General features: G+C 43.9%; 1 protein-coding gene and 2 non-coding genes across 3 annotated transcripts in view; 2 read left to right on the top strand and 1 right to left on the bottom strand.

Annotated features, from left to right (window-relative positions):
• LOC110174809 (anoctamin-8-like) overlaps positions 1 to 24,151 on the top strand; it is a 43,916-nt gene extending 19,765 nt beyond the window's left edge. The window contains exons 4-19 of the mRNA XM_020940918.2: positions 1,312 to 1,450; positions 3,497 to 3,593; positions 3,709 to 3,825; positions 8,054 to 8,181; positions 9,368 to 9,529; positions 10,966 to 11,118; positions 11,678 to 11,804; positions 12,348 to 12,403; positions 12,493 to 12,567; positions 13,612 to 13,869; positions 15,047 to 15,274; positions 18,519 to 18,686; positions 20,074 to 20,265; positions 20,834 to 20,965; positions 21,127 to 21,237; positions 21,864 to 24,151. Coding sequence (XP_020796577.2) covers positions 1,312 to 1,450; positions 3,497 to 3,593; positions 3,709 to 3,825; positions 8,054 to 8,181; positions 9,368 to 9,529; positions 10,966 to 11,118; positions 11,678 to 11,804; positions 12,348 to 12,403; positions 12,493 to 12,567; positions 13,612 to 13,869; positions 15,047 to 15,274; positions 18,519 to 18,686; positions 20,074 to 20,265; positions 20,834 to 20,965; positions 21,127 to 21,237; positions 21,864 to 22,496 — 2,776 coding nt within the window. The 3' untranslated portion in view covers positions 22,497 to 24,151. The remainder of the gene's footprint in view (positions 1 to 1,311; positions 1,451 to 3,496; positions 3,594 to 3,708; positions 3,826 to 8,053; positions 8,182 to 9,367; positions 9,530 to 10,965; positions 11,119 to 11,677; positions 11,805 to 12,347; positions 12,404 to 12,492; positions 12,568 to 13,611; positions 13,870 to 15,046; positions 15,275 to 18,518; positions 18,687 to 20,073; positions 20,266 to 20,833; positions 20,966 to 21,126; positions 21,238 to 21,863) is intronic.
• On the bottom strand, positions 742 to 814 carry trnak-cuu (transfer RNA lysine (anticodon CUU)). The gene has a single exon. It is a non-coding gene; the product is annotated as a tRNA-Lys (tRNA).
• trnak-cuu (transfer RNA lysine (anticodon CUU)) lies at positions 10,393 to 10,465 on the top strand. The gene has a single exon. It is a non-coding gene; the product is annotated as a tRNA-Lys (tRNA).
• Positions 24,152 to 24,749: the final 598 nt, after the last annotated feature.

Raw genomic sequence — 24,749 nt, 5'->3', positions numbered from 1 at the left:
CATTCACTGGACTTTTGACCTGGGTTTGAATTCCCCCCGATGGGGCAATGAGCTAACTAGTGTGGGTCCTTGGGCAAGACGCTTTGTGCTACAGTGTGTGCTCTGTTAGAGATGAACAGGATGTAGGAGAAATGGATATTACAATACCTAGAGGTGCTGGGCTATAAGAGCAACCACGGGAGCCATGAGATACAATACCCACCATGGTATTGTTTACCAGCGGAGCGTAAGTGGCTGATATCAAGAAATCCTACCAATGGCTTGAAGGACAGTACAGAGGCACCCAAGTGGTATCTCACAAGAAAGCGGCTACAGTCAAATACCTGCATAGTGGACAGAAACATCTGTCAAGGTGGGAAAGACTTCCAAAGGTTGTGGAGAACGACTGAGCCAAAATCCTGTGGGACTTCCAGATGCAGACTGACAGGATGGTGATGGCGAAACAACCAGACATAGTGATGGTGGACATCGCAATACCAAGTGATGGTAATATAAGCAGAAAGGAACTAGAGAAATACCAGGGGCTCAAGGAGGAGCTGGAGAATGCATCATTGGCACCTGTGGTGATTGGAGCACTCGGGGCTGGAACAGGCTACAACAGACACCTCAGTCCAGAAAGGTGCAGTACTGGGAACAGCAAAGATACTGCGTAGAACTCCCAGCCCTCTGGTAGAGGACCTGAGCTATAGCCACATCACTTTCATCACACATTGTATGTTAAACTCATTTTGAAAAGCTTAGCGCCCAACGTGGGGCTCGAACCCACGACCCTGAGATTAAGAGTCTCATGCTCTACCGACTGAGCTAGCCGGGCTTGAGATCTTTGTGTTCCTGTGAATTATACCTAAGACATACGTAAGGAAAACAGTACAAATGACATGATGATTGACAGGACATAGGGTTGTCTGTTACATGAAGGTGAGTTGTTTTATAGTTGTAGGGAGTATTATCTGTTACATGAAGGTGAGTTGTTTTATAGTTGTAGGGAGTATTATCTGTTACATGAAGGTGAGTTGTTTTATAATTGTAGGGAGTATTATCTGTTACATAGGGGTGAGTTTTTGCACAGCTGTAAAGAGTATGGCATAAATGTAGTCCTGTATCTCTCAATTTAAGAAATTCCAATATATCTTCATTTTGTGTTGTCTTGCATTTTGCCGACAACGTGCGAATGTGAAATAAACATGAGCACATCAGCTGTAGAAAAGCTCATCTCTCTGTAGTTGCATCTCATTTATCACGGATCTATGTTTAATCTCCTGAACATCTGTCCCGTTGTTAATCCGGCTGCTCTTGTGTGCTCCGGCCCAGCCTGCTGAGAGGGGCGGAGCAGATGGGGATGCACAAGGCCGTCAAGCCCCAATTTGGAGGAGGCATGAGGCGCTTCTCTTGTGACGAAGACAACATCTACGAGAACATCGACAGTGAGCTCTGCTTCTTCACCTCACAGGTCAGAAAGGAACAAAAACAAAAAACAAAAGCATCAGTCAAAAGTTTGGACACACCATCACAAATGTAGTTTTTCTTTATGTTTGCTTCTTTCTACATTTCATACATACAGAAAATATACAAATATGAAGGTCCTAATTGACTGAGGTTTAAGGCCTCTTCTAATGCTGTTACCTCATTAAAAACAGTCCTGGAGTTGTGTTTTGTTTCATTCACACATGTTTAAGTAATCCTTTATTATTAGTCTGTCTACATCTTCAAAGCTCAAAATGTTCTGTTCCACCTTGTGATGTCATGTAGTCGGAGTTTTCATGTTAACAGCTACCTTTAGGCCCCATCCACACTAGTACGCATTTGAGTCGTTTTCGTTGCGGATGCAGTGTTCGTTCACATTAATCCGATGGAAAATGGCTCCAGAGAGGGAACGATCTGGTGCCTCCAGCTCCCACAAATTCACCTGAGTACAGATCTGATCCAGCACTGTGTGGACGCCTGAAAACACTGATACTCTGATGTAGGTCTGTGCACCGCGAAGTAATTCACCTCCAAAACACTAAGAGGCTAGAATATGTGTCCATTCATATAAACGTGTGTCTGTGTGTACGACCTGCAGACGTATAATCTCTGAAAAGTTTCACATGAACCATCTCCAACACGACAGAAACACAGAACAGACTCACCATCAGCAGAACACCCCTCTGTCACAGAAAGAACACTCAGATTCCACTGAGTCGTGTCCTTTAGTCCAACAGAAGCTGAACCACATCAGTGCACAATAGTGAACTGTTTTTTTTAGCTCAGTTTATGCAAATGAGTCATGTGGTTTTAAGTTTTTGTTTCTGTAAAACGTAAACAAACATGCTCAAACCTGTGTGGATAGAGAAGGACTGCGGACACAGAAATGGCGTGTCTGGACGCAAATTGCTTCAGATACATTGATACAGTGATTCGTTTCAGTGTAAATGTAACCATAGTCCAGTAGAGATTGGCACTTCCAGGGCTGAAATGATCCACATTAGGGATGGGCATGATTAGTCGATTAATCGATAATTGATCATTAAGAATTTCATTGATTACGTTTTTAATTTTAATCGACAAACCGAATGTAGGTTGCTGTGTGTAGCGTGACCAAACAGGGTCTGTACATGTGTCTCTGCATCAGAAGGAGCGAGACACAGACAGTGGGTCAGTCTGCAACGTACCGAAGCACAAATGTGTATTTAACGTTGACTTGTACAAGAAATTCCACGCTTTCCGTTGCGTTCGGGACAAGTGTGAGTCCATGTGCACAGTGTATAAAGCAGCACATATGTTTCGGTGTCCAGTGGGAAAAAGTTTTACCAGGTGACGATTCCCCACCTCCCTCCCCCCTACGGTGTCCTGGTTTTGACAAACACAAATCTGGTCACACTAACCTGTATTCACCTGAGTCATGTCTTTTAATCCGACAGAAATTGAACTGCATCAGCGACACAAGAGCTGTAGTTTTATCTTCGCTTAGTTTATGCAAATTAGCGATGGGGTTTTAAGTTTTGTTTCTGTGAGAGTTGAACAAAACTGAATTAAACACATTATAATGTCAAACGGACTGATGTGGCTATAGAGTCGTTACGGTTTATATGTCGTAAAGTTGAATTTATTTATGCAGATTAGTGCAGATAGTAATAATAATGATGATCATTTTAATATAAAAACGTTAATGATTAATCAATAATCGATCGTTAATTCTTCCAACGATCGATTAAGAAAATTTCATTGAATGCCCATCCCTAATCCACATGATTCTATTGAAGGTGTATGGAGTTTAAAAACATAGTGGAGCACTTCCTATATTATGCCAGGACATCACAAGGTGGAACAGAGTGTGCAGGGTTTGTGTGTGAATGAAGCAAAACACAACTCCAGGTCTGTTTGTGATGAGGAAACAACATTATGACATAGATCAGGAAATAGCGTCACGTGGGCCCTTTAAGTTCACTAACTAAACAAACTCAGCCCATACAAAAATGCATTCTTTGCTTTTTATTTGATTTTGTTTTGTCTTCAGGAGCGTCAAAGCATCATTAAATACTGGCTGGACAACCTGAGAGCCAAGCAGGGGGAGGTGCTTCACAACATCAACTTCCTGGAGGGACAGCCAATCAGTACGCTCCTCTTCAGACTTCACTTACGCACACTCTGAAAACACCGTCCATCGAAATTCTCATTGTTAAGGAAATATTATAAGACATTTTGTAATCTGAAGTTGTGGTTGTCCAGTTCCAGAGCTGGTGGCCAGAGGAGTGATCCATCAGATGTTCCCTCTTCATGAACAGAGGATCCTGAACCAGCTCATGACCTCCTGGGTCCAAGCGGTGTGTGAGCGTCAGCCTTTAGGTACGGCCTCCTCCAAGCAACAACAACAATCATTTACTACAACAAATGTAAAGGTGCACTGTGTAATATTTACCATCCACCTGCTTGTGTCCATGGAAACATTATTGCTTTACTTAGAATGTTCCACAGTATAGATTAAACCTGTTTATCAAGGAGGAGACAAGCAGCACTACGCTTTTGAGCAATTTTTTGAGCAATAGAAACACCTGTAATGTATAATGCTTAGATGAATATGTTTAAAGTCACACCATGGAACATTCCAGGTAAAGCAATAACATCTCCATGGAGACGAGCAGGTAGTGGAAATGTTGCTCAGTGTTGTGCAGGTTTGCAGTGCTCCAGAGTTGTTCCTCACTTTCCTAAGGCATCCAGAGCAGCCTGATTATTCACCACAGAGAGTTTATAAGCACTTTCACTGTCAGTGTGGAGGTTTGCTGTGGTGCAAATGCTGACAACTACTATCATGCTAACAGCACCTCAGCCTCAGTCACTGCTCCATGAATGATACAGTATCTTTATATTGAGATGCAGACAACACACAGAGGTCTCATTTTAACCTTAAGAGCTACTTTTACTATATAGGCCTGTGTACGGGAGGTTGAGCGTTACCGACTAGATATAGTCGGCCTCACCTCCACGCACAGTTTGGGCTCTGGAACCCAACTCCTTGAGAGGGGCTGGACTCTCCATTTCTCTGGCGTTGGCCGCGGGGAGCGGCGGCGAGCTGGTGTGGGCTCATTGCCCCACAGCTCAGTCGCTGTGTGTTGGAGTTCACCCCGGTGAACGAGAGGGTCGCGTCCCTGCGCCTTCGGGTCGGGGACAGGTCTCTCACTGTGGTGTCGGCCTACGGGCCGAACAGCAGTGCAGAGTACCCGGCCTTCTTGGAGTCCTTGGGAGGGGTACTAGACAGTGCACCGACCGGGGACTCCGTTGTTCTCCTGGGGGACTTCAACGCCCACGTGGGCAACGACAGTGACACTTGGAGAGGGGTGATTGGGAGGAACGGCCTCCCCGATCTGAACCCGAGTGGTGTTTGTTATTGGACTTCTGTGCTAGTCACAGTTTGTCCATAACCAACACCATGTTCGAGCACAAGGGTGTTCATAAGTGCACGTGGCACCAGGACACCCTAGGCCGGAGGTCGATGATCGACTTTGTCGTCGTGTCATCTGATCTCCGGCCGCGTGTCTTGGACACTCGGGTGAAGAGAGGGGCTGAGCTGTCAACTGATCACCACCTGGTCGTGAGTTGGGTTCGCTGGCGGAGGAGGAAGCCGGAAAGACCTGGCAGACCCAAGCGTGTAGTGAGGGTCTGTTGGGAACGTCTGGCGGAGCCTCTGTCAGAGGGACCTTCAACTCGCACCTCCGGGAGGACTTCTCCCGGATTTCCGGGGAGGCTGGAGATATGGAGTCCGAGTGGGCTTCATTCTCGGCCTCTATTTGTCAATGCAGCTGCTCGGAGCTGTGGGCGTAAGGTCTGTGGTGCCTGTCGCGGCGGCAACCCCAGAACCCGGTGGTGGACACCGGAAGTAAGGGATGCTGTCAAGCTGAAGAAGGAGTCCTATCGGGCCTTGCTGGCTCGGGGGACTCCTGAGGCAGCTGACGGGTACCGGCGGGCCAAGCGTGCTGCAGCCCGTGTGGTCGCGGAGGCAAAAACTCGGAGCTGGGAGGAGTTCGGGGAGGCCATGGAGAAGGACTATCGGACGGCCTCAAAGAGATTCTGGCAAACCGTCCGGCGCCTCAGGAGGGGGAAGCAGTTCTTCACCAACACTGTTTACAGTGCGGGGGAGAGCTGTTGACCTCGACTGGGGACGTTGTCCGGCGGTGGAAGGAATACTTTGAGGATCTCCTCAATCCCACCGTCACGTCCTCCGAGGAGGAGGCCGAGGCTGGGGACTCGGAGGCGGACTCATCCATCACCCTGGCCGAAGTCACTGAGGTGGTTGGCAAGCTCCTTGGTGGCAAGGCTCCGGGGTTGGATGAGATCCGTCCTGAGTACCTGAAGTCTCTGGATGTTGTGGGCTGTCTTGGCTGACACGCCTCTTCAACATCGCGTGGCGGTCGGGGACAGTACCTCTGGACTGGCAAACCGGGGTGGTGGTCCCTCTGTATAAGAAGGGGGACCGGAGGGTGTGTTCCAACTATAGGGGGATCACACTTCTCAGCCTTCCCGGTAAGGTCTATGCCAGGGTACTGGAGAGGAGAATCCGGCCGATAGTCGAACCTCGGATTCAGGAGGAGCAGTGTGGTTTTCGTCCTGGCCGTGGAACACTGGACCAGCTCTACACTCTCCATCGGGTGCTCGAGGGTTCATGGGAGTTTGCCCAACCAGTCCACATGTGTTTGTGGATCTGGAGAAGGCATTCGACCGTGTCCCTCGTGGTGTCCTGTGGGGGGTGCTCTGGGAGTATGGGGTCCGGGGCCCTTTGCTAAGGGCTGTCCGGTCCCTGTATGACCGGAGCAGGAGCTGTGTTCGCATTGCCGGCAGTAAGTCAGACCTGTTCCCGGTGCATGTTGGACTCCGCCAGGGCTGCCCTTTGTCACCGGTTCTGTTCATTGTATTTATGGACAGAATTTCTAGGCGCAGTCAGGGGCCGGAGGGGGTCCGGTTTGGGGACCACAGGATTTCATCTCTGCTGTTTGCGGACAATGTTGTCCTGTTGGCTTCATCGAACCAGGACCTGCAATGTGCACTGGGGCGGTTTGCAGCCGAGTGTGAAGCGGCTGGGATGAGGATCAGCTCTTCCAAGTCCGAGGCCATGGTTCTCGACCGGAAAAAGGTGGCTTGCCCTCTCCGGGTGGGTGGGGAGTCTTTGCCTCAAGTGGAGGAGTTCAAGTATCTCGGGGTCTTGTTCACGAGTGAGGGAAGGACGGAACGTGAGATTGACAGGCGGATCGGTGCAGCTTCGGCAGTGATGCGGTCGCTGTATCGGACCGTTGTGGTGAAGAGGGAGCTGAGTCGAAAGGCGAAGCTCTCGATTTACCGGTCAGTCTTCGTTCCTACTCTCACCTATGGTCATGAGCTCTGGGTAGTGACCGAAAGGACGAGATCGCGGATACAAGCGCTCGAAATGAGTTTCCTCCGCAGGGTGGCTGGGCGCTCCCTTAGAGATAGGGTGAGGAGCTCAGTCACACGGGAGGAGCTCAGAGTAGAGCCGCTGCTCCTCCACGTCGAGAGGAGCCAGTTGAGGTGGCTCGGGCATCTGTTCCGGATGCCTCCTGGGCGCCTCCCTCGGGAGGTGTTCCGGGCATGTCCCGCCGGGAGGAGGCCCCGGGGAAGACCCAGGACACGCTGGAGGGACTATGTCTCTCGGCTGGCCTGGGAACGCCTCGGGGTCCCCCTGGAGGAGCTGGAGGACGTGTCTGGGGTGAAGGAAGTCTGGGAGTCCCTGCTTAGGCTGCTCCCCCCGCGACCCGGCCCCGGATAAGCGGACGAAAATGGATGGATGGATGGCCTGTGTACGAGGGCACAACTCATTTTAAATGATCACATGAAAGAATAGGTCCAACTTCTTTTAGTTTAGTTTAGTTTAGTTTAGTTTATAAAAGTGTTTGCAGTCACAGACTACAGCATAAACACACACACATACATGCCACTCAGGTGAGGTGCTCATATAATGTGATGGGCATCAGAGCTGAGCATCAGTGTAGATGTGGCAGAAAGTGCAAAGGGCAGATACAAAACAGAACAACAACATTAGAAGTGTAAACAAAGGATAAAAAAGGCACTCGGCTCAACCTATTTGACCTGTGTTCAGGAGCTGAGAGACAGAGGGAATAAAGGAGTTAGTAAATCCTACTGGGGGCACAGTAGCGCCTCCCAGAGGGCGTCATATACATTTAATATTGTGGAGCACCTGGCCGCTCCGGAACGAGCTGAGGTGGAGCAGGCAGGTTTTTATAGATATTGTCACTATGAGATGGGAAGTTCTGCTTACAAGACAACTGACTACAGAGGCGTGGCGTGGCAGGGTAGGCGTGCATGGTTTTGTCCAACAAATATGAAACTATGAAAGTATTAGGTTGGTGGTATGATGCCAGGTCCCATGGATGAAAGTTGTTGTGTCCTTGCGCAAGACACTTCACCCACCTTGCCCACAGTGTCTGTGTACACTGGTGTGTGAATGAGGAAGTGGTTCCTTGATGTAAAACTCTTTGAGCACTTTGAAGGTGGAAAAAAATGTGACTATTTACCGTCGTAACTGTTGACTTCCTGTGATCTTTTGTAGATGACATCTGTGACTACTTTGGGGTGAAGATCTCCATGTATTTTGCCTGGTTGGGCTTCTACACCAACTCCATGCTGTACCCTGCGGTCATCGGCTTCCTGCTGTGGATCCTGGCCGAGGCTGATCAGGTACAAAATGCAACCAAAATAAAAAATAAAATAAAATAAAAAGAAAAATAAGAAGAAATATACGGTAATATCAGCTCCTATTGGGCACTGCAGTTTTCTAACACACAACTCAGCAGACGTGTTTCTTTTATTAAAGATGCATTGTGTAACTTTTCTGGTGCAGGGTCCTTCAAATCCTTTTCTCCATGGAGATGTAATTGATTTGTCTGGAATGTTTCACAGTATGGCATTAAACCTTTCTATCTTCATGGAGACCAAACCAGACCATGTCACAGGTCAGATCTGTGGAGAGGCGACCCCACTCACAGTCACAATCCCTGTTTTTCTTGGTAATTCAGAGCTATAAAACCACCTGTAATTGAATAAATGTGAAGTAGAGATGTATAATGCCACACTGTGGAACATTCCAGGCAGAGCAATGAAATTGTTTAAGATGAATATTGTGATTTAAAATGTCCAGAATATAACACAATGATCCACTGGTGTCATGTTGTAACTCTAAAGCAGACAAAAGCACAAGATGGCTTCTTAAATAACATTACTGGCAATAGTAAAACAGAGGAGAATTCCTTTTTTAGGTTTAGGTCGCTCCGAGCGGCCTCTGTGTGTGTGACGTACACTAAGTGCAGAACAGGCAGAAAACAGAGTGTTTCCAGGTGTTCCTCTGTCAGTGTGAACTTCTCAGAGCTAAAAATGGAACTGCCGTAGCCTTGCAGGTATTAAGCTTTCGTCTTTATATCTACTGTCCTGTGCTATCAAGTATTAAATTAGGTGTTACAATTGATGTTTTAAATTAAATTAAATTACATTTTATTTTATTTTATTATTAGATGTTTATTTATTATTATTGCAACAGATACTTTTATATTTATTTATATAATTACTTTTATACTATGCTTTATTTTGAAGTTGCCCCTGAGGATGAATAAAATGATTTGATTGATAAGATGTTAAACCAATGAAAAAGCTTAAGTCCAATAGATTCAAGTTCAGAATCAGAATAAGTTTTGTTGCCATTGTCAGTGAACAAAGTTCATAGTAGTAATTCTATTCTATCTATGATAAGATAAAGATTCAAGTTTAAGAAGACATAAAATAGCTAGAGAGAAAATAATTTAATTTATAATCACACTTCAAACTATATCAAATATTTGTATGTGTTTTTTTTCTGCATATTGCTTGTCAGACGAGTCAGGACATCTGCTGCGTCGTCTTCGCTCTGTTTAATGTGGTGTGGGCCACGTTGTTCCTGGAGAGGTGGAAGAGGAGAGAGGCAGAGTTGGCCTACAGGTGGGGGACTCTGGACACCCCCGCAGAGTCACTGGAGGAGCCACGGCCGCAGTTCAGAGTGAGCACAATAATAAATCTATATGATATCTACTTTTCATTTGTAGTCATTTATAAAAGTTACAGGTTACACTTTGGGCTCATTCTAAATCAGCTTCATATTACCCAATGTTTTGATCTATGATCAAACTAAGTTTTTCCTCATTAAAAAACAACAACAACAACAACAAAAAAACATACCAGGCGTTGAGTTTTGTTTCATTCAGACAATGCACACATGAGCAAATACTGTCTTAAATATGAACATTGTCTGAAAACTCAAGAAATGTAAAATTCATTTAAACAACACATTTTCATTGTGATAAATGCAAGTGTTCATGGTTCCCTTCAGCCATTTCAGTTTCAACAAAAAGCTGAGAGTGACTGTAATGCTGTAGCTTGTTCTGTAACTGTGTGTGAGACACTTCAGATCAACTGTTGTACTTCCAGCTGACTCAGCTCTTTCTGCTCACATTGTGTTGAAATAAAGATCAGATTAAAATCTAATAGAGCTTCTGACAGAGCAGTGCCTACGGTTAGCATCACACAGTTTGAATGTTGATGACATTAGTTGTAAAGCACACACAGACGTCAGTAACAGGACGTCTGTTTTCAGTTGTTGTGTGTAGTTTGTTCAGAGCAGTGTGCCTGCTGCTGCAGGTCGCTCTACACTTTGGCTCGTTGCGTCATCTCTCTGTAACCTGATTGGCTCCTCCATGAATACAGGGAAATGAGATCTCCTGTTTGGCGCGCTTCCTCTGACCCCTGACCCCTCGCTCTGAGTGGAGGGGAGGCAGCTCACTCCTCCCCCGCTGTGTGAATATGAATAGACAGAAGGAGGGGCAGAGGGTCTTTGAAAAGACTCACAGGAAACTAAGTTTTCAAGCCCGGCTAGCTCAGTCGGTAGAGCATGAGACTCTTAATCTCAGGGTCGTGGGTTCGAGCCCCACGTTGGGCGCTAAACTTTTCAAAATGAGCTTAACACAAAATGTGTTACAAAAGTAATGTGGTTTATTGAATAAGTTAAAGAGTAATATTGTATGTTCTGTTTTGTTTCATTTACACATTTTATCACAAAACTGCAAATTTAGTCTGAGTTCATCTCTTAAACAGAAAACATTCTGTTCCACCATATGATGTCATGTGGCAATACACAGTGCTCCACTGTGTTTTTAAATTCCATAAACCTTCACTACAATCATTTGGAGCATTTCAGCTCTGGAATTGCCGATGTCTACTGAGCAAAATGTAAAAAGAGCTGTTTTCTACTTTTTCATGACATCATAAGATGGAACAGAGCATTTTGAACTTTAGACTAATAATAAAGAGTTACTCAGTCTGTGTGAATGAAACAAAAAAACACACATTTTGCATAATATAGGATCTTTAAAACAAACCAAAACAAGAATGTGTCTGTAGTACATAGTAAATACTAAAGTGCAGTATTGTTCTTTTCAGGGGGTGAAGCGCTGCAGCCCCATCACAGGCTGTGAGGAGTTTTATTACCCCCCCTGGAAGAGGGCGCTGTTCCAGTGGCTGGTCAGCCTCCCCGTCTGCCTCCTCTGCCTCTGCTTTGTCTTCCTCGCCATGCTGCTCTGTCTGGAGCTACAGGTGTCAAGAAACACAACACATGTTTTATAACGCAATAAAAGTTTGGTATTATCCTGATGAATCATCTTTGAACAGCGTGGCAGTTACACTGACCAATATGATTTCATCATAAAAAACAAACATACAGTTGTGTCTGACTAAAACTTCATATTTATTTAGGTTTCCTTATCTCAAGATCAAAACATTTGGAAAGTCAATTCCACCTTGTGACATCACTAGGTGGTAGTCCCATGTTCCTCTATGTATCTGTGTACACAAACAGTCTCATTCTAATTATTTCTACTATACACACGTTAAGTTGTCCTTCATTAAAGTACTTTAACTTCCATCAGTACAGTGCATCTAGTTGTTATCATCGTGCTGCTAACTCAGAAACATCATTTAGGCATTTTCTGTGAAACTGAAGTGGAGTCCAAAAATATGAGTAAATCATAGTCTGTCCCCTTTAAGCAGCTCTTCTCTCATTTGTAAGGATCATTACACCAGCGTAAAAATAGCAGTGGGCCTTCATCCAGTTCTGAAACGAGTCCATTAAAGTTTGATGTTTTTGTTGGAGCAGGAGGTAGTGATGGAGATCCAGGAGCTGCCCAGCATCACCAGATTTATCCCCAAAATCCTGCTGGCCATCACTGTGACCATCTGTGACGAGGTGTACAAGAAGATCGCCTACTGGCTCAACGACATGGGTGAGCGAGGGCCTGACAGGACTGTGGAGTTATGTTAGAAAAACTTTGTGTTGGCAGTTTGAAAATCAGTGATGCAGAGAGCTGGAGAGCACATTTTACTGCAGCTAACAGACTGATGCAGACTTTTAAAGGCTTTTAAATCTTTCATAAAATAAATTGGCCAAGACACGTAACCCACCTCGCCCCAGTGTGTGTGCACCCTGGTGTGTGAATGTGTGTGTGAGTGTGTGAGTGGTATTTAATATAAAGAGTTTCAGTGCCTTGAAGGTGGAATAGAGCTATATAAAAATGTGACCATTTAATTTACCATTTACAGCTGATTATAAAATAAAAGTAGAGCAGTGCATTTCTGTAATTGCATCGTCTCCATGAATCTGGGAAAAACAAACCGTTTATTTCACACAATCCAACAGTCCCTTAAAAAGAAAGTCCAAAAACTTCAAATCTAAGTGTAAATCAGTGTTGCATTGGTAAAGATGTTGAAAGTTTGGCACAGAAATATTAAGAAAAGTTCTGTTTTTCATTGTCTTGTGTTTCTTGCAGAGAACTACAGACTCCAGAGTGCCTACGAGAACAATCTTATCATCAAGATGGTTTTTGTGAGTCCCTCCTCTCCTGCTGCTCTCATCAGATCCTTCTACTCACATTTATGTACAAACTGTCTCTCCTCTTCTCTTTCTTTTTGCAGTTTGAATTCATCAACTCATACCTGAGCCTTTTTTACATCGCCTTCTACCTCAAGGACATGGAGCGACTCAAAGAGGTGCTGCTCCTTTTATAGAAGCATCAAACTTTTAGTGCTCAGAGGACGGAGGGAGTGTCTCTAAAATCTGTTCTCACATAAATAACAAACAACACTACAGCACGTGGATGTGAACAGAAGAGTTACACACGGCAACATTAACATCTACAGGAGATAAAGGAACATTTTTATGCAGTTTTGGCTTTTTTGAGCTTTTAACATTGTTCCCTCAACAAAAAACATTAAAATAAATATAGAATTGGATTAAGGGAGTGTGATGTCACCAGTGTTTGACTGTAGCCTAATAAAGCCAACTGAGGCTAGCAGTTATAGCAGAGCCAATCAGGAGCGAGCTTGTTGAAGGGATTCGTCCACCTGCACCAATGGTTTGGCAGGAAGCAGACACTGAGCAACAAAGTACAACAGCCGTCAAATACAGGCCTATTGTATGTACAAGTGTTGAGGTCAAAATAAGTCCACCGTGTTCTGTCTGCATCTAATCAGTAAGAATTATATTGTTCGATCATCAGTGCACGTTAGCATGCTAGTTGTTGTTAGTTTCACAGTCATGGCAAAGCTAAGGTGAGCAGATTTTCAAAATTCAAAACTAGGACACCCCCGGGATGGTTGGTATAAATAAAACAGTGACCGGAGCGTGTAACAATTGTGGATTCTTGCGTCAGTCATAATCTGAGGAACTTCTGACGCTGCTTTTTTTTTTTTTTTTGCTTTGTTGTCATTTGCAAACAAATGATAATTTATGTTCCTCTTTACTGTTGGCAAGGATTAAATTGGTCAAAACAGTTGTGAGTTGTGAAATGTGAAATGTGAGTTGTGAAATGTGCCTATAAAGTCATTGTGGTGAATAATTAGGATGCTCTGAATGCATAAAGTAAGTGAGGATACATTTTAGACCACTGCAAACTAGTTCTGTTTTTCACATTTACTTTTAAGACTGTATAAAGTTCTAACAGATGAAATGTAAAGTGAAAGCACAGAGAAGCATGTCTAGTGAGTCACTTCAAATCCACACACACAGTATCACACTCTGTCCTCTGGTCCCAGATGCTGGCCACGCTCCTGATCTTCCGCCAGTTTCTCCAGAACATTAAGGAGGTTCTGCAGCCGTACCTGTACGAGCAGAACAAGCTGGGCGTCTTCACCCCCAAGGTGCTGTGGGAGCTGCTCCAGGCCATCGGACTCAAGTACGGCCGCCTGGTGCTAGGAAAGGCCCAGGCTTCCATCACGGCCTACTCCTTCCTGGGCCCCAGAGGCATCAGCGTCAACCACAGCGAGGCCCCAAAGCGCCGCGGAGATCTCAAGGTAGACATGTCGAGATTATTAGGTTAAAGGGCCCTTACTATGCTGTTCTCTAATGTTATAATGTTGTTTCCTTGTCACAAACACAGCTGGAGTTGTGTTTTGTTTTGTTTCATTCACATGTTTAACACACAAATCCTGAATACTTAGGCTGTGAGAAAATACTCACTTCCACCTTGTGATGTCATGTTGTAATAAAGGAAGTGCTGCAATGTTATTTAAACTCCATGCACCTTCACTAGAATCATTTTATAACTACAGTGTTTTAACCTCATTTATTTTTTTATTTATGTGAGACAGGGACAGCACACAATTTTTACATTAACCTTAACAGGAGAGATGTATTGTACATCAGGTTGTAGCATCAATGCAAATTTCCAGTGGAACCTGGCAGGTTCATAGATTGATTGCATTAACTGACCTTGACTATCAACTGTTCTTGGAGACATATGTAGCACATTTTGGGTGGAGGAAACCCATCCAGACACGGGGAGAAACATACAACTAAAACAGAACCTTCTTGCTGTGAGGCATGAGTGCTAACCACTCAGCCACCATGCCATCAGGTCCTTGAAGCACCAGTCTCAGTCTGACAATCTTAAATGAACAAAAAGTAAAATATAAAATAGATAAATAAAATAAAATAAAGATTTTTCTAGAGCATTGAAGAGTAAAGCAGTTCAAATGAGGCTAAAAATAGCTGATGACCTTAAAATGAATGACATCACAAGGTTGAATGGAGCATTTAGAGCTTTGGGAATGCAGAGAGCCAAATAATCCAGGATTACACCTAACATTTGTCAGTGAAACAAAACACATGCATGTTTTTGAATAAGTAACAGCATTAAAACACGACTAAAAGCTCACATGAGTCAGTTTTGTGTAACATATCAACCTTTATGTATTTCTCTTGGTCATGGTGTCAATAAGATCTCATGAGATAAAATTGTCAGAAGATATGAAATCAAAGAAATGAAAATTTGTGAGCCCAAAATTGGAAACTGAATTGTGAAATTGACATATTAGAAATTCTGTTAAAATCTCATCTTGTCTCATTCTCGTGGCTCCAATCTCATGTTTCTATCTCATCCTTTCTCTAGTGAATAGTCATTAAATCATGGTGGTTTTCTCACAATGACCATAACACTAAACTCTGATGTGGTGACGTGTGCACTTGAAGGCCGGGTTCAGACTGTCCGAGGAGGAGTGGGACCTGACGGAGAACGCGCTGAAGAACAGAAAGGTGAGCTTCACAGAGAGAGTGGACTACCAGAGCGCCAGAGCAGAGGGGCGCGGGGCCGAGGACGAGCCCAGGGAGGACAGCCCGACTCTGGGGGACGAGGTCATGGACGCAGCCTGTATGTCCGACAGCTGTGATGACGACAGCGACGGAGAAGCAGCTGCTCAGGTGAGAGGGAAAAAGATCTGTGAAGTAAATAATAAACTGGAAATAAGTGTTTTTATTTAGGGTTGAAGGATTAAATGTAATTGATCTGAGCTGTAACTTGGTCTGGTTTGGTCTCCATGGAGACAGAAAGGTTTAATGCCATACTATGAAATATTCCAGACAATTCAATTCAAGTTTATTTCTATAGCACGTTTAAAACAACATCAGCTGACCAAAGTGCTTCACATACAAGTCAACAAAACAGAAGAAACAGTACATTGTGATAGAAACTTAGATTGTGGAAAGATTTCTCTCATTCTGTCTTGTGTAAGTTAAAGTGATTTCTACCTGAAAATGAGAGCAGTCATTAACATGTGTAAAGGTTCATCAGACACAACTGTCTCCTACTTTAGGAAACCCTTTGTTGTCCTCAACTGTATGTTCATTTAGCCTCTGAAACCAAAGTCACTCTGCTTTGATATATATGTAACTTGTATTTCTGTATAAATACTCAGAGCTCAAATGCTCTGGGGAGATACATGGGCAGATACTGGGGCAGATACTGGGGAGAGACTTGGAAGATGGGGCAAGATGTGGTAGGGACACACTGCTGGTGGAGAGAGGCAGTTGGTCTGTGGTCAGGGCAGGACTAGGCCCTGTCCATATCTGCTGTAACAAGAAAAAACTTTGGTCTGTATTCCAAAAACTCATCGGGATTCGCAAATGGATTCATTATTTATTTTCAAGTGATATATAATTTTTGCCACAACAACATATATACAGAAAACATGTGAAAACTACAATAAAAACACCAAGATAACCTGACGAGCTTGTACAAAATGCCAGGGAGAAGAGGTCTTAAACTGTGTTACAGACTGAGAGGATCTGACAGGAAGAGGAAGGTTGTTCCACAGTCTGGGCGCTGCCACAGGAAAGTCTCTGTCACCTCTTGTCTTGAGTCTAGTTTTGGGCTCGACTGACAGGAGCTGGTCGGCTGATCTCAGGGCTCTGGGTGGAGGACAGGGCTGCAGTAACTCCCTCAAACAGACTGGACCCATAGAGAGCAAACATTTGAAAACAATTAATAACATTTTAAACTGCACCTGATATGAGACAGGAGCCAGAGCAGGTCACACAGAACAGGTGTGATGTGTTCTCATTTCTTAGTATTTGTCAGCAGACGAGCTGCAGCGTTCTGGACGTGTTGTAAGCGCTGCAGGAGCCCTGATCTACGGAAGCCCAGAGGGGTCACAACAAACGCAAACACCACAACAAATACAAATGCAACAACACAACAAAAAGCCTTAGCACATTAAAAAGCCACAACGGAAATGACCGAAATTTTCCGACGGAACCGATCAAGCGGCAAGTGAAGAAGAAGAACTACAACGTGAAACGAATAATGATAAAACAATAAATTACTTTTACTTACGTTTCCAACTTCTCCGTTCCTTTACTTTTCACATTGTAGTTTTTGGTGTGTTGTGGCTTTTTTTGGTGTGTTGTGGCTTTTTGTTATGTTGTCGCTTTCCATACTGGTCTAACCCAGCATACAAAGAATTACAATAGTCCAGGCGTGATGTTATGAAAGCATGTATCACTCTTTCGAACTCCGCCTGTGAGAGATTCTGGCTTTACTTTAGTGAGGAGCCTCAACTGAAAGAAGCTGGACTTTATCACAGAGCTAATGTGCTTGTCCAGTTTGAACATGGAGTCCACAATCACCCCAAGATTCCTCACTGCAGGAGACAACAGGAGGACAGAGGAACAATCACACTGTCCTGCCCAAGCAGTGGGTTAGTTTGCCCAAACACCACAATCTAATTTTTTTTATGGTTTAAATTCAGGAAGTTTGCACTCAGCCAGGTCTGTACATCCCTGAGACAGTCCTGCAGAGCTTTGATCGAGCCCTGGCTGGTCACTGGCAGATATATTTGAATGTCATCTGCAAAACAGTGAAAAGTGACATTGTGAGAGGGAAAACGCTCTGTGAAGTAAATAATAAACTGGAAATATGTGTTTATATTTAGCGTCGCAAGATTAAATGTAATTGATCTGAGCTGTAACTTGGTCTGGTTTGGTCTCCATGAAGATAGAAAGGTTTAATGCCATACTGTGAAACATTCCAGACAAAGCAATAACATCTCCATGGAGAAAAGCATTTGACAGACCTTATACTAGAAAAGTTACACAATGCATCTTCCAAGAATCCGTGTGTCATTCGTTCATTCATTTTTCAATATAAAACCAAACATAAGAAAGAGAAAAAACTACTGTTTTCTTCATTATTTGTCTCCAAAACCAAAATTAAAAAATGGATAATCGATTCATTTTTTATTTTTTGATTTTGTGTTTAAATGAAAAATGGAAAAAACAGATAATGACCGTTTCCTGTTTACGTGACTTAAACTGCGATGCCGGACTGAACCAGGACTGATCCAGGTCCGGAACCAGACCGGAACTAGACCAGGACTGAGACCGGGACCAGAGCAGGACTAAGACCGGGACCAGAGCAGGACTAAGACCGGGACCAGACCAGGACCAGAGTGGGACTGAGACCAAGACTGAGATCAGAACTGAGACCGGGACCAGACCGAGCCTGAGACCAGACCGGGACCAGAGAGGGACTGAGACCGAGGCCAGACCGGGACCAGACCGGAGGTTCAGAGCCCACAGCAGGGCCGGAGCTCAAAGCTGAGGCTCGGACCCTTCAGAGGCTCGGAGTCAAAGCTCGGAGTCCGCTCTGGTCCCGCTCTGGTGCCTTGTCTGGTGCCGGACCTGATTCAGTCTTGGATCAGTCCTGGTTCAGTTCGTATTCGGAGCAGAAGTTCAGCATCGCAGTCATGGAAGTCATGTAAATGGGAAATGGCCGTTATCCGTTTTTTCCATTATTCATTTAAACACAAATTGATTTTTTTTTTTTTGTTGTTGTTGTTTTTTTTTTTTCCATTTTGGTTTTGGAGACAAATAATGAAGAAAACAGTTGTTTTTTCGTGTTCTTATTTTTGGTTTTATATTGAAAAACAAATGAACGAATGACACATGGATTTTTCAAGAATGCAGTTTTTGAAGTACCCTAATATTCTCCACAAACAACCAAATATACTGCATAAAAAACTGCTCCTGATCTCTACTGTGACAATCAATCAAAACGTACACATAACATTACATAAGTGCATATATTATCTTTCAAAGCCATCCAATCTCTAAATGTAAGAAATGCTCGGTGCCAGTTAATTACTAAAATGAACTCTCCCACCTCCAGGAGACCAAGGAGAATGCCACAGCGTCCAAGGGCTCAGATCCAGTTTGTCATAAGAGGAAAAACACAGCCGACAAAGGAGAGAAGAAGTCCTGGATGGACCCTCCAGAGGAACCCAAGACTGTGACCCTGACCCAGGCCGAGATCGAGAGCTGCATGCAGACGTACGAGGTGGGGCTGAACTAGGGCTGTCAAACGTATCGAAATATAGACACTAATCGATACTAAAACTAATATTAAAACTAGATACATTTGAGCAGGTATCGATACTAAAAAAAAAGTCACATTCACAGGACAGAGCAGAAGATTTCCTGAACAGTTTTAGAATGATGTTGAGCTGTATCAGAACAAGTAGAAGAGCACAGAGACTAGTACACACACATGGACCAACATGAACCTACCTGAGATTACACAGATATAACACCACATGGGAATAGAAAAGAAATGATCAATATAGTATCGGAATCAGTATCGAGTTGTGAGTCTATTCCATAGTATTGAAATTGAGTTTAAAATTTCAGAATAATAACAACACTATTTCTTACCTTGTGCAGTTGAGTGCCTCTCCTAGTCTGCTCACTTCAACAGTAGTAAACTGGACTAGGCACCTTATCACAGTTTCCTAACATCTTAACTCTTCTATAGTCAGGTTGGCTTCCCCTAGTGCCTCCGCTCAATTTCATTTCTCTGCAGTGACTAGGTCAGGAATCAGAATACACTAGACGGTTCACAAAAACGGCAGAAGTGCAGGTTCGGGCACCAGCCAATCAGCGAAGAGTCAGACATTCTGTGTTGGCAAGAGTTCCCGAGATTGAGGATTTAAAGCTGGAACAAAGAGAATGTTTGGTGAATTTTATCAAGGGGAAAGACGTTATTGTTCTTCTTCCTACAGGATTTGGGAAAAGTTTAATATACCAGTTAACCCCGTTAGTGGTGCATTACATACGTCACGACCAAACAGCAGCGATTGGTTAAATTAAAAAAATGTAGCCGCCTACCGTCGAGCAGATGAATTCTAACACTGAGAGGTTAGACGGTTTCTATGAAGTGAAACCGGTTGATGAATCAGACTAACCACCTAGTGCCTTCACTCAATTTAATTTCTCTCCAGTGACTAGGTCAGGAATCAGAATACACTAGATGGTTCGCAAAACCCCCAGAAGTGTGAGTTCGGGCACCAGCCAATCAACGAAGAGCCAGACATTCTGTGTTGGCAAGAGTTCCCGAGATTGAGGATTTAAAGCTGGAACAAAGAAAATGTTTGGTGAATTTTATCACGGGGAAAGACGTCATTGTCCTTCTTCCTATGAGATTTGGGAAAAGCTATATTAGTTAATATATATTATCCGATAATAATAGTAGTTAACCCCGTTAGCGGAGCATTACATACGTCATGACCAAATAGCAGCGACTGGTTAAATGATAAAAAGTACCTGCCTACCTTCAAGTGAACCAATTCAAATGGTCAAACGGTTTGTAGGAAGTGAAAGCGTCTGATGAATCAGGCCAACTCTTTTACACACTACTGACTGATGATCTTTTATGTGTATGCTTCCAGGACACTCTGCAGGACTACCAGGAGATGTTTATCCAGTTTGGGTACGTGGTCCTGTTCTCCTCGGCGTTCCCATTGGCCGCCATGTGCGCCCTCGTCAACAACATCATCGAGATCCGCTCTGACGCTCTGAAGCTCTGCACGGGGCTCCAGAGGCCCTTCGGACAGAGGGTGGAGAACATTGGGCAGTGGCAGGTACGACACAGGAGGGGAAAACTGCTCAAAAAAAGTGACATCATGCTGGGAAGTTCTGCCTGTATGTCTATGACGGAAGGTTACAGCAGTTATCATGGTGACACAATGCACACATTAGCCTTGTGTCACCAAACTCCAAAAACTCAAACTTTTCAGGTGTTTAAGTGTTTTTTAACAGAGGCTTGTTTAACATCATGAATCAGTTCACCTGCTGTAGTACCTGAGTCACTTCTATCTGGTCAGAATATGTTAAAACAAAGGTCAGATTAAAGTTTAATTTAAGTAACAGGGCTTCAGACAGAGCAGAGCCTCCAATAAGCTTCCACCTGAGCTACAGATGAATTAGACAGATGTAAACACCTGCTGCCTTTTTCTGTGGTGTGAAAATCATGTGTTATATGACAACTGCAATGTTCTCTATCCTCTAAAATAAAAATATACAGATGTTAAACCTGATATTTTATGTAATCTAACTGATCCTGTAACATTTGTCCAGTAACATCATTTCCGGCCTTCCTCTGGTGTGAGCTGCTGTACTCTTTGCTGTGCTCTGTTCTTTTGTGTGCAGACAGCGATGGAGGCCATGGGTCTGATCGCCATTATAGTGAACTGTTACCTGATTGGTCAGTGTGGGCAGCTGCAGAGGCTCTTCCCATGGCTCAGCCCCGAGATGACCATCATCTCCATTGTCCTGCTCGAGGTATGGGACTTTTTAAACAACACAAAACAGTGTGTCGTTATCTTTAAACATTTTCAAAAACACATTTTCAGTGCTTCTACAATGAAAGCTCCTCATGCTTCACTGATTTGACAGTGAATAAAAATGGTACATGATACTTTGTACTTGTTTGTGCCTCTCAGCACTTTGCCATCCTGCTAAAGTACGTGATCCATGTGGCCATCCCGGATATCCCGGGCTGGGTGGCAGACGAGATGGCCAAGCTGGAATATCGACGCAGAGAGGCCTTCAAGGTAACCATGACGATATAACACTACATGGGCTTCAGGTTGTTGTTTAGAGCCGATGTTATTATGACTTTTGGCCATTCAGAAGATTTCTTTCTCTTATTATGTTTTAAGTTTTTTACTTTGGAGGGATGAAAAACCATCATACACTTCAACAAACAACTGGAGCTGTGGTGCCACTGAGATTTGGCTGTTGTCTTTATAAAGCTTATATATAAAACTGTGTGCCATTTTGACCATTCAAATATTGTTTTTAATCTATGATATATTGTTTAAATATTCAATGTTCACAATGTGTTTTTATTTTAAAAGTCATGGATAGATCTGTGTAAGCAGGACCTGAAGGGCAGGGGGCAGTGTTCATGAAATAATCATCAGATAAACAAACACAAGGTTCAAATCATACTTTAAAACATTCTCCATGGAGATAGATAAGTTTTACATCATACTGTGGATCATTATAACCCAAAGAACTACATGGAAATAAACAGGCCCTCCTCTAGGTCAAATACGATTGAGGTTTGTGGAAATGCAAGCCTGCAACCAAAATGAAATAACAAACAACATGCTTTTATGTTCTTCTTTTGCAATGATTTCTTCTCGTCCTGACCTGCTCCTCTCTCTCCTCTCAGAAACACGAGCTCCAGGCCCAGCAGCACTTCCAGCAGCAGCTCCGACGACGCCGCGAGGAGGAAGAGCTTCAACGGCAGGCGGAACTCCAGGCCGAAGCCCGCGCCCACGACCCCGACTGCCCCCGAAACGACTCCTCTCACCCCCACCACCACGACAAGAGCACGGGGGGCAAGTCCGGAGACAAGCCCAAGAGACCCAGCTCCCTCCTGGGCAACAACAACGTCATGAAACTCAAACAGATCATCCCGCTGCAGGGCAAGTTCTCCTCCAGCGGCTCCAAGTCTCCCGCCCAGTCGCCCACGGGAGGAGAGGCGAAGCTCCCGGGGTTTTTGAAGTTCCTAAAATCTCCAGAAGTGAAGAAAGAGCCAGCGGTAGCATCATCAACGGCAACAGCGACGGGGGCGTGTCCAAGCTCCTCGTCCAGTTCCACATTTCCTTCGTCCAGCCAGGAGAGGTCGCAGTCTCCCAACAGGACATTTAGCCCGGGGAAACTGTTCAGCTTTAGCAAGTCCGAGGGGAGCGTGGTGTGCGCGAACGGGGGCGCGCAGGGGCAGGGCCAGACTCAAGAGGAGCTGCCGTCCAACGAGTCGGACAGAGGAGCAGACACAGACAGCACGGGGACTAAGAGTTAATAGAAGCTTGTATGTAAGAGACGCTCGGGATGCAAACGCTGCGCACAAACTCATCCTCACCACAAACACAGACAGAGCAGAAGATGGGGCACTGTCAGTAGTTTTGAACGTTTGGAGACATAAAGGTGCACTGTGTCACTTTTCTGGTGGGGGAATCTGACACCAACTTAACTCCATGTAGAAGTGAACGCATGATTTCATAGAATGTTCCACGAACAAAGCCAAAGATTACATGTGACTTCAAAATAACTTTACTCAAATTGGTGGTACAAGAGAAAATATTTGGGAAAACTACTACTACTACTACTACTACTACTACTACTACTACTACTACTACTAAGAGTAACTTAAAAAGTAACTGTCAGAGCGTGCTACCTTCATTAAAATTTAAAGTGCATGTAATTGAAGGAACAAACACATGCACAAATAACTTTAAGTGTATCTTGCGTTTATTAATTGCAAAATTTCATACATTTTGTTGGCAACAAAAGGGTAGCTTCTCCATAAATCTGACTTGTAAATAAGCATGATGGTGAAACCTCGCCAGAAAAAGTTACATATTACACCTTTAAAGGGACAGTCAGAATTTTGGACATAGGGCCTCATTTTCTAGTGATCCAGAGTGTTGGAGACGTGTGGAGACACTTTTTGAAATCTTCCATCCAGTCCTTGTATTTGCAGAGGTCACTGGTGTTAGACTAGTGCATGTCAATGGTCATAGTTCTCCTGCCTCTAAAAACAGTCTTACCCACTCCACAAAACACACCAAACAAATCTATTATTACACCAGACTGTCCATGTATGTGGCCATACCTGTTGGTCAAAGTCTGATCCCGGCAGAGCTCAGTGGTCTGGTTAGTACTTGGATGGAGACACTGGGAAAATCAGGAGCCACCAGGGGGCACCAGTCGTAAAAACGGTCATTGTGTCCTTAGGCAAGACACTTCACCCTCAGTGCTTAGTATGAAAGTGGTGTGTGTGTGTGTGATGGTGGTGGTCAGAGGGACCTGTAGTAGTAGTAGTAGTTTACCACGACCAGGTCTGGAGTGAATGAATAATGCTCTGTAAAGTCTTTGAGTGTCCAAAAAAGCGCTATATAAAACTGAGGCATTATTAAATGTCAATGTGTCGATAGAATAATGTTTGAAATAAAACTAACCTTGCATCACATGAATCATCGCATGTTGAGGGACTATTTTCTCAGCAACAGTTAAATTTTACTTTGCCAGTAAGATAGGTTTTGGGTGATATCAGTCCACCGCTGCTGAGATTTCTATCAGGAAGAACAACTCACTGCTGCTGCTCACACACAAATCCTTCAAATGCAAGATTGGTTTTACTTCTGAAATGATTCTATCGACAGATCGATTTGTTTCGGGTGGTTTGTGTTTAGTGTCACACTTTTTCAATCATTTCTATTTCTTCATCTGTGTTATTAAATGTTTTACTTGATCATAGAGAGTTACTTTGGAAAATTGTAATAACAAAAACTAACATTTAACACAATTTGCAGTGCTGATTTGGAAATGGTCATGTTTTTGTTTAAAGACTTAAAGACGAACCAAATGTACTACAGCCTTGGTTTTAGGTTTTACTTCTAAAATGATTCTATCAACACAGACCTGCACATGGACAGTCTGGTGTAATAATAGATTTGTTTGGGGTGTTTTGTGGAGTGGGTAAGACTGTTTTTAGTGGCAGGAGAACTATGACCATTGACATGCACCAGTGACCTCTGCAAATACAAGGACTGGATGGAATAATTCAAAAAGTGTCTCCACATGTCTCCAACACTCTGGATCACAAGGAAATGAGGCCCTATGTCCAATGTGGTCGCCAGCAGGGGGCGCAAGGACTGGCGGTTTGGTTTCGCTCCAATAGTGCGTTTACACTCTCCACAGGTTTGAAAACAAAAAAAGTGTGTGCCAAGTCTGACCGGTTACCAGTGCGTTCTTTGTCCTGATGATTGTAAACGTGCAAACTTCCAGCTTCTCCATGAAGACTTCCCAAACGGTTTTGAAAGCTTATATTTAAGAAAAGCAGCAGCGAAGAGCAATAAAAAATACAGCAGAGTGGGGCTGTAGTCGACTAAAGGGATTCTCGTTCTAAAAGGGGGAATGCAAAAACTTCCATCTCTGTGTATCTGACCCAGACTGCACTCACAAAACTACACCTGCAGGGGGAGCTCATGCAAAAACTACTATTTATGTTGAAAAAATTTATGTATTTATATAAAGAATCATGAGTTTAATC

Source organism: Boleophthalmus pectinirostris, unplaced genomic scaffold (assembly GCF_026225935.1).
Source record: "Boleophthalmus pectinirostris isolate CB_2022bp ecotype Guang Dong unplaced genomic scaffold, ASM2622593v1 HiC_scaffold_16, whole genome shotgun sequence".
Taxonomy (NCBI): Eukaryota; Metazoa; Chordata; class Actinopteri; order Gobiiformes; family Gobiidae; genus Boleophthalmus; species Boleophthalmus pectinirostris.
The sequence above is the reverse complement of the archived record's forward strand: the minus strand, read 5'-3'. Positions and strand labels throughout refer to the sequence as shown.